The sequence below is a fragment of the Etheostoma spectabile genome, chromosome 5, assembly GCF_008692095.1.
Source record: "Etheostoma spectabile isolate EspeVRDwgs_2016 chromosome 5, UIUC_Espe_1.0, whole genome shotgun sequence".
Taxonomy (NCBI): Eukaryota; Metazoa; Chordata; class Actinopteri; order Perciformes; family Percidae; genus Etheostoma; species Etheostoma spectabile.
The window spans coordinates 34,325,319-34,337,641 of record NC_045737.1 but is presented as its reverse complement, the minus strand read 5'-3'; the positions used below and the strand labels follow the sequence as shown (position 1 = coordinate 34,337,641).

Sequence of the window (12,323 nt, the reverse complement as noted above, 5' to 3'; positions counted from 1 at the left end):
ACTTAGCAGAGAGTAGAAAAAAAACTGAACCAGAACGTTTTAGCTCACAGGGATTTGTCTAAAATACAGTTACCTTATTATTGTAAGTTTTGGCCACGTTTAACATGACAAGTTTTATAAAGCTACATGCACATATTGTTCTCTCTAACACCAACCTCATTTAAATGGAAAGGGGTGTGAACTGCAACATGCACTGAACTCAACTTTAGATTTTAGATTCAGTCTCTCTTTTTCATTTTTACTTCTTTTTATAGAACTCTTTTCTGGCAGCATAAAACCGTGTGTTTGCATGTTCTGAAGTATGCGTGAGTTGAACACATTCTCACTGCATGTTCACCTCATTTATCAACACCAGTTTATGGGTGAGAAATTGCATGTGCATAGTTTTAGTGTTTATGCATCAATAAAGCATCTGGCCCCAGGTGTTTGATAGGAGTTTGACATGACTCCACTGATATTTCACATGTGCTGTCTGTCTTTATATAAATACAGTCAGTTTTGAGTTCAAAACCATTTATTTGAATGCGTGATGTATTCTGTTCCTCGTAGGGTACTAGATAGAGACATATGCTGACTGATTTTGTCCCCTCCCGATACATCCCGTACTGTACACATGTACTTACTGTACTCAATGTGTCCACCAGTTGCATGTTATCTCTGAGATATCTAAGACATCCTGAGGAAAGACATTTCTGCATATTCATCACAACTGTCTGTTAATGGTGAACCAGACGTACCACTCCAAATTACGTAAAGCACGTAATCAACGCTGGGGAAAAGTTTATGTTTAGAAATGTAAAGTTGTAAAAGCCCTTTAGCATAGTTTAAAGAAACTGCTATCTGAAGTGATTACATGATGGCGCAACTGCGGCACTTACAAAAGTAGACAAAAGGGTGTGAGAACAAGCAGCGTTGGAATGTCACAACTCCTCTGACAGGATGTAACACCTTAATTTATACTGTAGGTTCACACTGCAACAACTTGGCAAATTACATTCTGCAGCTACAAATGTTTTGATGTATTTTGTTGTTTTATGTTTACCTTATTACATTCAGCATTTTGTTTGGTTAACGTTGCAAGCTATGTAAAAACTAGCTGTGTAATAACAGTACATGTAATAACAGGTTGCATGAAATACATTATAGAAGCACTGCTATAATATACTAGCACCCTCTGCACAAAATAAGCGTAGGTTCATGAAAAAGGAAATTTAATGAAGCTGTCCGATTAAAACTTGGTGTTGGAATACATTCTGTGCACATTTACGTCCCTACATCACTGACTAGCAAACTAGTCTCTGATCCATCCGAGATTTAGTAGGGTTTTTTGTTGTCTGAGAGAGAGCAACATTGAGTGCAACATGTCCATCTACAAGACCACACAGGCAAAACAATGCACAGGAAATGAACCAAAATGTAACAGAGACAGGGACACATAAATTGTAACAACAACAGTGAAGCTTGAGGCAACAAGGAAACTTACTCAGCAGCCAGTCTGCCAACACCTCAGCTAAAATGTCTGTTTAATTCAAAGAAAACTATCATCTGTGGCTGGTGGAGATGTTATATGCATGACTCACACATAATTCCACATGACTCATCAGGTTTTCAAAGCCAAGCTGCCTGCAAGTTTAATCAACTTACAGTGTGGAGACTTGAAACTTTTTAAAAACCATTTCATAATTCTGTTTTGTAGTGACTATTGTACATGTTGCTAATAGAAAGGGTGGAGCTAGGTTACAAGCACTGAGGATGTGTTGTTTCCTAAAACCAGATTGCTGCATGCTTTTCATTCCTGCCTTTGCTCTCAGATGTACTGCCGGCACATTTGCATATGTTACTCGCAAATTAGTTTCAGTTTCACTGATTGTAAGTGCTGGCTGGTATTTCACCTGGGCCGATCCTCACCTTTAAAGTAGCTCTTGACTCTCAGGTAACCCACGCTGAGGCGAAGGACCGACAGCTTGTCCAAACGAGTGCGAACCTCCCCTTCAAAGGGCAGAAGGTCCGTCAGCCGGTCCAGTTCCCCATTCAGCCGATCCCGGTGGCGCTTTGAAGGGTTTGTTTTAACGACTTCATTGCCATCAGAGACCTTCTTACTGTGGAGTGAAAAGAAAAACATATTGGTTGGTTACTGCGGTGTTAAATATGCAGATTGATAAAGCCTGTAAAGCAAGACTGATTCAGTTCAGGCCTGGCTAACCGGCCCTGCCAGAGCATGCCATCTGTTGTGAGGTGCAGTGTGACACATGCCAATTAAACATTAACTTTTAGCAATACTCCAAACCGACTCACGGAATAAAGACGCAGCCATGAATGTAACTCAAAATGCAGGTGAGTCAACCGAACATCAGCTCCCATGATGAGTGAAAGATATTTTGTAGGACAAAAATGCTAAAAGAAAGATAGAGAGAGAGAGAGAGAGAGAGAGAGCGAGAGAGAGAGAGAGAGAGCTGTGAAGTGTTATTTTTATTATGGTACAAGATACTTTTGTTTAGCTTGGAACAAAACGGTATCATGTTTCACCCGTTCAAGTTAGGTTAGCACTATAATGAGCAAGTAGAAACTCACCAGTATACAAAAGAAAAAAGCACTGTGTTTGACTGGCCTTAGCAGACAATACTGTTTCCCCCATGGCCTAAAAATACACTACCAAGATGGAATAAACAGCACTGAAAAAAAAGAAAAACCCTAGTCTTAGCGGTGCACAGGACATCGAGCCGACGTTGAGTAACAAGAAACTCTACCAAGCATCCCAAACCTATCTCCATAATATAACAGTTCCACATTAAAAAAAAAAAAAAAAAAATCACAAAATATAATGTTGACGTCTTAAGATGGTTCCTTTTTCACACCAGTCTGAGAAAAGTCATCTTCTTAGTAAACCTTGCTTACTTTGGATACATTTTTTCAAAGACAAAAATTTGCACATCCAAACAATTCTTATGTGAAGGTGCGCTGGACAAAAACGACGACTTGAAGAAAGAGCAGCACACTGCTCTTGGTGCAGCTTCACCAATTATTAAAGGAAACTTCAAAGACTAACTAGACTAATTTCAAAGACTAACGTGTCGGCCCCTCTGGACCTTAGTCAGAAGTATGTTGCATGGAAAAAGTGACATTGGCACAATAGTTGGCACAATATTATCTATGGTACAGAAGACAAACTGCTGGTAGGTCAAGCAAACGTGTAAAAGTTAGGATATCTGATTGCCTCTAATAACACCATTGGCCCCTCTGCAGTTTAGCTGCTTCACAGACTGACAGAAGGAGATATTTACCAGCCCGAACCCTTTAAGTCTCAAAAAAGACAACAATGAAATCTGCTGCTAAAATTGTTAACCGGTGGATCGTCGGCTGTTTGTCTACTCGTCAGCTGTCTGAAAATAAAATAATGCAATCAGCGAGGTTGTTTTTCTAGTGAAAGATGGACCAGTATGTTTGGTCTTTTGGAACAGCAGACAGATTCGGTCCACTCTCTTTTCAAACATGGAAAACAATACAGAGTGTTTTCCATTTTCTTCAAGACACAATCTTCAGCCCAGAATAAAAAGCACAAAATATACAGGACATTACCACAAGTCATTTCACTGACTACTTATTACTTTCACTTTAAGGGCGACAGGGTTTGAGACCACCCATGCTCCGAGTGCAAAATACAAAGTCACGAGGCTCGCTGGAGATACATGTCTTACTCACAAATCAGACACACGTGTTAGACCGGGAGTGAAACCAAGTGTCAGAGGAAGGGTGCAATGGGGACGACACACAACACCGCTGTTATCATTCCTCAAGTACACACCTGCTGAGAAAGACACTTAGCCTACAGCCAATGTAGGACATTTCAATTTGGGAGACAACTTTAGCCCCCATTGTCCTAAAAATCAGGGCATTTAAAAGGTTTTGGGGACAAAAAGAATTGAAATTAGTGCATAAAGTTGCCGTTTTTTGACTTAAATGCCTACAGTAATCACCACGTCATGCCAACACTAGTACATAAAACGCATGCTATTGCTATTATCAGGGCATTTAGGCTACATGTTTGTTATAGATAGGAATGTAAATTAGATGGATTATATAAAAATAAAATAATGGCTTAGTGTGGGATTAGGGTATTGCCCTAAATTGGTGAATATCTTCTTTTTTTCAAAATCTTAAGGGCAATTTTTGCCTCTCAATCGCATATAATAATAATAATAACAATAATAATAATAACTTTTATTTATATAGTGCCCTTTTTGAAGGACACTTACTGTAAGCTCATTCCCACCAGGAAAGACAAAGCTAAAGAAAATGAACAGATGTGTCTCTAAGTATGTAATAATTATGACAAAGTCAACCAAAACGATGATAGTATGAAAGATAGCTACTAGTCCTCCACATTTATGACTTACTGGGTCAAAATAAGTATCTCATAATTTAGTTTCCAACAGTCTTAGCGTTTTGTGTATTTATTTGTTAAATTAATTGAGTCTTGTGAATGTCAAAAACGCTTACATCCTCAAATGATCAATCACATTGGGCCCGCACAATAAATTGTTATAAAATCACGATCTCAACTCACCTTAATCTCGACTCACGATTTAATTTTTAAATAATTGTTATTATTATTATTTTTTTTTAAATGACTTTGGTTCTCATTTAACTTAACGAGCAGAATGTTTTAGACAGAGAAAGGAGACGACCGCAGGACAGAGAACACTACAGGCAGCAGTGACTGACAGTGACTGATTAGTGTGAAGGTAGTCTCAAGTGGGTTAGGGTTTTATCGGTCTTAATATTTTTACTTTTAACTGTTTATACTTGTGTTTTATCTGTTTAACTGATTTTGTGTAAAGCACTTTGAATTGCCCTGTTGCTGAAATGTGCTCTACAGATAAAGCTGCCTTGCCTTGCCTTACAGGCGGCTTTCACCGGCGACCCGACAGCTGGTTAGTAAATACGCAGGAACTCCAACAGCGGGAGGGAACGTGGGTTAATATGTGGATTAATACCGGGACGTCTACACAACTGTGTGGGTTGACTGACTTCAAAACGTTCACCACTTTACTGGAACCAGAGTTGAAAACACCTGTTGATGTCTGTCTCCTTTAGTCTGTCGGCTGTTTAGTTTCTCTCCTGGAACACGTCCAACACGTTCGGCACCTACTGCGCCGTCTCGTGTTGACTGTTTACATATTTAGGACCATATGTAGGCTACATTTTATGTACTGGTGCTATTGTTGAATACATTGTGAATACATATTTCTAAAATTGTGTGATGTTATATATATATGTTATACTTGTTCTGACCTTTTAAAATCCCCAGACAAATAACCCATATTACAAAAAAGACTAAAACTAATAAAACCTAAGCGAAACTAGCAAACCCGCTTTAAAAACTCAGTGAAATTAAACTGAATTTGAAAACAAAAAGTCAAGACGAAATAAAAATAAAAACTAATGAAAAATGCTAAACTATGATAAGCTTGGTTTGGTACTGCCAGTTTGTTTTGTTTTGTCATGGTAAAAAAAAAACGTGGCAGAGAATCGAAATGTCAATTCTAAGCAAAAAAATCGTGGTTCATATTTTTCCCCAAAATCATGCGGGCCTAAATCACATGCATCAGAACTTCTCTGCAATTAAGCGCCAGCTGCCGGCTTAGTTACCGTCTCCTTCGCTCTGCCAGACCAGAAGGTTTTAAATATACAGCGGTCGCAATTTGCAGGAGTGGGGAGTCTAACGAGGTAACGAGGTCATTTACCAAATGAGATGAATGTGATGTTAATAAGCATGGGCCGATCTGTTGTTTTGTTTAACAACGTTTAATGAACAAATCCTGAAGTGCACAGCCCTCTGCCAAAAACATGTCTTTAATTTACGTGCTGACAAAAGCCTCTTTGTGTGCACTGTGAAAGCGATTAAATAATGTTATGAAATATGAATGATCAAGGTTAATTAACTTAATTGGAAACTCAAACATTTACTTGGCCAAAATTCCCATCCTGAGAATGAAACTGATAGTGGATTCTATTTTTTATTTTCATTAAAACAAGAGTCTACAGCTGTTTAAACGGACTTGAGACCCAGCTGACAGCAGCAGGCTGCATGCACGTACATGATGTAGACACCCATCACTGGATCCCTCTCAGAGCAGCAAGCAATGCAAATCAGGACCTAGCAAAAATAAATCTGTCTATGCTTGATTGGATCTGTTTACATTAAAGACCCTTCAAATTATTAGTGAAGGTATTGGATTTATGCTTCTGGACCGCTGGGTGTCAACCAAGTACACTCACACTGGTCTGCACAGGAATAGGAATTTAAAAAGAAATCCATGATATGATTACAATAATAGATGTGATATGATTGCTATCAATGTAGTCTCACAATGCCAGACCTTCCTCCACAGCGCTGCGAAGGAGGGTGTGGCTAGTCCACCCGATTTGGTTTGTTGGCCTTTCTCTAAACCAATCACAATCGCCTTGGGCGGTGCTAAGCGCCGTATGGCTCAACGGTGCACCTGCAAAATAGCCCCGGGAAGGAACCTGTTTTGGTGGAACATATGTTCGTTCAAAAGTTGAGCAACAGAAAACTCAGATTGGACAGATAGTCTTACTAGCTGTCTGAAGTTTAAAATGCCAAAACAAAGGAAGCCCAGGGCAACGGATAGCCAACCTAAATGAGTGAAATACAGAGATAGTGAAAGAAATGGACACAGCAACGCCATAGACTTCGTCATGGTTCCGCATAGTTATGACACAATAGTTAGCCTATTTTTACAAAACGGGACCAGACATGAGATACAAGGTTATGGAGCCTTTTTACATTGTTGTGTTTCTAATAAATAATAAACAATAGACTAGGGCTCAACACAAGCAATGGCCAAATGGCCCGGGGCCAGTAAAAAAGTATGTCAGGCTAGTTGATTAGCCAGTCTCGGGCCTGCACTGGCCAGTGACTGTGGCTCTGTCTACGTCAGAAGTCAGCAGCCGCCAAACTTTGGGTGGCGGACAACCCATCCGCTGGGCCACTTCATGACGTGACACAACAAGCAAATAACAACACAATCCAGCAGATGGTAAAGTTAATCAACACCGCTTACCATATTGTGAAGAGTGATTACAAGAGAACGGTCGCTCTTCTCACAAAGAATGGCGAAGGCGTTGACTCTCAGTACCTCACCGATGTAGGATGTCGAAGGTAAGTTACTGAGCTAGCTAGCTAATATATCACCGCAACTTTATTCATAAATGATAGATCCAAAGTGTGACTGCTTGACTTGTGTCATGAGTGAGTTTAAGTGTCAGGTCACAGCTAGCAACCACCCCACATTAGCTAGCTAATCTAAGTCTTTAGCTGAGCTAAAGTAGCTACATGTAATCATTTGCTTTGAATGCAGCACACAAGGTAACATTACACTTATAACTAGCTAGCGCAAACTTTAGAATGCAAATTCAGGGCTTAAAGTGGGGGAAAAAAGCCACTTCTTGGCAGAAGAATTCCACAGTATTTCACAGTAATTCAACAAATTGCATTCACTAAACAAAACCGTTTTTGTTTTGGATCAATTCACACTTCTTCCAACCACAAGAAATCATAGGCTGGATGCCATGTTGAGCCCTAAATGAACAAAAAGAGTCTTTAAACGCTTCAGATGTAAAGTTCTTCGCTGTCAAAGTGACACCAAAATGAATGGCAGTCAATGGAATGCTTGTCAGCCTCTGAGTATCCCCACAAGAGGGAGGCTTTCAGGATGCTCGCTTACCAACTTGGTGAAATCTGCCAAAATTTCCGTCTGCAAGAGAGCGATCCCGGAAGTGGAATGTCGTGGATCAATTTATTGCGAAGCCTTATACGTGACTCTTAAACATGCTAATTCAGATGTCCTTAAGCTGGCGTTTTCTGTAATTATTTATTAAGAGGAACCAATCAGTGATCTTTATCGGGTTGGCCAAATCTGATCACATGAAATCAGTTCGTTTCTGCCCTAAAATGCATCCTTAGCGTCAAACTACTTATCCAGGCCTATTACTACCAAAGCATACAGTATCTGCAGTTTCAGCCTGCAAATTACCTACCTAAATTCCGCTTTCAATTTCTCTCTTTACCGAAACTTTGGTTAATGATAGGCTATAAAATGTCCTCCTTTGCCACTGAATAGTCTGCAGGGAATGCAGCCTGAACTTGATTGCTGGCTTCAAACCCAAGCTGTACCTTCTCATAAATAGAGCAGGACTGATCTCACTCTCAAGAAATGTCTAACAGAGACAAAAGCCGGCATTCAGAACCATTTTTTCCAACTTGATTTGCTATGGGTCACGGGGTTGAGCAGCAGAACTCAAGACGTTAATTGTAGAAATTAAGGCATATGTTTTACCTCATCTCTAAATTTCTATTTGTTTTTTCTTATCTCGAGAGCAAATGAGAAGAGATCTGAACCCAATCACCTCAGTCTCAGAGTCAAGGCAGGCCATGTTGCACTCAGTCTGCTGTAATGACACTGACGCACATTTGTCTGCTCGAAGCAGGCGGAGCGTCTGCCAGATCCACAAGGGATGACTCTGTGGCTCAGAAGTAGGAGTGTACTTTCTATACACGTTTGGCTGCTGGAAAACCCAGACTGCAAATTTGGAAATAGGATAGTTTACAAAAGCAGGCCTTAGCCTACAAAGAGCTGTCCAGACAGAGAGGCAAAAAAGAAAATGGAGAACAAAAAGTAAACAAAGGCTGTTGAATTTATGCTCATGCTGAGATAAAAAACACCCTTCTTCACTCCACAGAAAATGCAATAAATGATGCTTTCCAGTTGCATCTATAGCACAAAACAATATTAAGAAAGGGCATACAAAAATCAAGGTCAGATATGATCTTTATTACTTTGCCAATAAATTGTTAAATATGCTGCATCCAGGGGCTTCAGAGATTTGCAGATACAAAAGCGTGACACAAAAGTAATGTATTCTGCTACAATCTGGAGAGAATGTGGATGCATTTAAAAGAAAAAAAACCTCTGGATACACAGTTGGGGAATCGGATGCAGAAGTTTCTATAGATGTTTTACGTTTGTTTGTTGCCGGTGACTGGGGGGCACCGTTGGAGTCCCCTGAATCTACCATCCTCTGGGAGGGAACAAGCCACAAACTCTTAGGGCCAACTTACAAACACAGGCTTCAGGTCAGCTTTGCTCTTGGGCTGGACTGGTTTGGGCTGAACCTTCTGGCCAGAGTAGTGCTCTGGGAAGCAGCCTTTTCTGTTGTCTAATAGGGAAGAGAGGGAGGCACGCTAGTTGCTTCTATGAGTGTCACGCTCAGTCCCTCCAGGATTTTGGGATGTCATGATCGCAACAATTCACACTAAATCAACCAATCGGCGTGAATTTGGTGCGACTTCAACCAATCACAGCAGTCCCATGTGCCAGACTTTGCGGAAGTATTTGACTCTTAAGAGCCACGGACCAAGCGGGAGTGAGAACGGTTAGACGTAACACACGTACGTCGCCTAATTCTTATTCCTGCTATGAAGACAAGACGTGTGTGACTTCAAAATAGGGCTGGGCGATGTGGAGAAAATCAAATATCACGATATCTTTGACCAAATACCTCAATATCAATACTGCAATGATATTGTAGTGTTGACTAGGTGCTTTCACAAAATATTTACACAATGAGATTTTTGATAAATGATCATCAGTAATGTGGATATAATGACTAAGTGGGTAAAGGCAAAATCTGGAACAGTCACAACACTGTGGTAAGTTCAGAAAATGACATCACTTTACTGTAATGCAGCCTTTAAAACCAGGAAAAGACAACACTTATGCTGTATTACCATATTACCATATTATCCAAAATCTAAGACGGTATCTAGTCTCATATCACAATGTCGATATAATATTGATGTATTGCCCAGCTCTACTTTAACATCTCACATTTACCGACAAAACGTACAGCGAAAGACAAAATATGCAAAATATTTTCAGACCGTCCTGCCAACCTGTATACATTTTAACATCAATGTACGCTGTAACCATGTTTCACTCTGAAGTCGCTGAAAGTTTCAATCCTGTCAGTTCGCTGCAGCTAAATTGAGGATAGCTACGTTCGTTATTGTAAGTGCAACGATAAGTTAAAGTCCAAGAAGTCCTTTATTAAACCATATGAATGTGCGGCCCAGGCCAGGTTAGGAAATTAACTAACAATGTAAAGATCAACAAGCCACTGACACATATGTTCAAATGATTCATTCAATAACTTATTATTTTTTGTGTCTTAAATCCACCAGCCATTTTCACATTATACCAACATTTGCAACATCCTGAGCCTTTTTGGTAAGGTCCTAGGAAAACTCAGCCTAGAGTAGTTTTATTCTCCCCAGTACAAGTTTTCTTTTTAATTTTAAAGAAGTCTACAAAAAGTCTACAAAGTCACAACTCTCTCGAAACTTCATTGCACTAAAAAAATAAAATAAAAACACAACTTGTATTACAATTTTTTAACAAAGCTCCCGCAACATCGGGCATTTTGGGCCGCAACAATCTAAAAAAAAAAAGTCTGTGAAATCCTGAAGGGAATGCACGCTGTGTTTTTTAACTTTTAGATACCACTCCACAGTACTCTGCCGGTACTCATCATGACTTTGACCTCTGTTCAAAGCAACATTTGTTTTCCTACACCTACACACGTCAGGAGCAACCAGGGGTTCCTTTAGGGCACTTCAACACTTGGACAAGAATAGCCGGGGCATCGAACCTCCAACCAGTTCTACCCAGTGAGCAACAGCTGCCTCGTTTGCTTTGCTTTAATCCACCACACAGTCAAGGCTGCCTGCTGATATATTACACTGATAGAGAAAGAGGTATTTTAAAGAGAGACCTTTTATAGAGATAAGGATAATACAGCATTTGTATGAGTTTTACTTTAAGCTACATTGTTAGATTGCTTCAACATACACAACAAACAATGGCATTCTAGTTTTAGCTGTGCACAAAGGTTTTATTTCAAGCTATGGTATAGATGGAAACATGTTTCCTGAAAGACTGTTAGACATTGATAAAAGTATTTCAGTGAGGACTCGTCTTTAAAATTGAAACAAAGGGCAAAGAACAAAGAGCAACATTGTTGCTGTTCACTTGTACTGTTTTGGCATTCTGCCAAACCTCTTATCAGCATGTCTGCCTGTGTGTGTGTGTGTGTGTGTGTGTGTGTGTGTGTGTGTGTGTGTGTGTGTGTGTGTGTTTGGTCCATTGAGATTACTGTGCAAAAAACAACAACAAAAAAACACATTTGCACTGGCGAAGCATATTATGCCTTCTTTTTTATTATGCTTCTTGTTAAGGAGGCCATTGTTTGCTAAAAAAAAGCTTAGTCACAAAAAGCATATCACTTATAATCCACGTACGTTTTATGAGCCATATACACTAAAATTATCTCATATTTTAACAGTAACCTGTAGGAGTAATGCTACTGCTAAAAAACAAAACTGTACAGGGCTAAAATAAACCAGAACGATCAAGCAGATTCCACTTTTTGTGTTGTCATAACACAGAATATAACTACAGTGTGTATTCTGCAGCGGTGCAAGTACAACAAGACAAAAGCAATGCAATAAATCACTTTCAACTTGGGAGACTATAGTTTTGGGTAGAAATGTGGGCTTGTGACGACATGACGGTCCCCATGGGGAACTTACAGTGGCTCGCATAAGTTTACACACCCATGCTAAAGTTGATTAAAAAGAGGTATAAAAAAAAACATCTTTTGTAAAGTCTTAATCTTAATGCCTTAATTTAAAAAAAACAAAATTAGGAAAATCCAACCTTTTAAAGACACCAATTTTCTCTGTGAATGAATAATGTATCGTAAATAATTGTTTGTCCTTAAAATACAGTGGGACATAAGTACACACCCCCCTATGTTAAATCCCCATAGAGGCAGAAAGAGTTTTATTTTTAAAGGCCATTTATTTCATGGATCGGGATACCATGCATCCTGATAAAGTTCTCTTGGCTTTTGAAATTAAAATAGCTCCACATCATCACATACCCTTCATCAAACATAGAGATAGGCATGGGGAATTTTCCATATGCAAATCAAACCAGCTATTAAGCTAACTGATATAGCACCATGCCAATCCCTATGTCTGGTTAAGGGTATGTGATGATGTGGAGTTATTTTAATTTCAATGGCCAAGGGAACTTGATCAGGATGCATAGTATCCTGGATTTATGAAATAACTGGCCTTTAAAAATAAAAATATACCTGCCTCTATGGGAATTTGACATAGGGGTGTGTATACTTATGCATCCTGTATTTTAAGAATGAACATTTATTTATTTACAATA

The 12,323-nt window shown here is 39.4% G+C and overlaps 1 protein-coding gene across 3 annotated transcripts in view; it reads right to left on the bottom strand.

Moving 5' to 3' along the window:
* Positions 1-12,323, bottom strand: part of LOC116688969 (aryl hydrocarbon receptor) — a 47,528-nt gene that overhangs the window by 31,363 nt on the left and 3,842 nt on the right. For all 3 annotated transcript variants that reach the window (XR_004331897.1, XM_032515204.1, XM_032515205.1), the window contains exon 2: positions 1,909-2,099. Coding sequence is in view for 2 of the 3 variants with exons in the window: in XM_032515204.1 (XP_032371095.1) it covers positions 1,909-2,099 (191 nt within the window). In the remaining variant the exon portion in view is untranslated. The remainder of the gene's footprint in view (positions 1-1,908; positions 2,100-12,323) is intronic.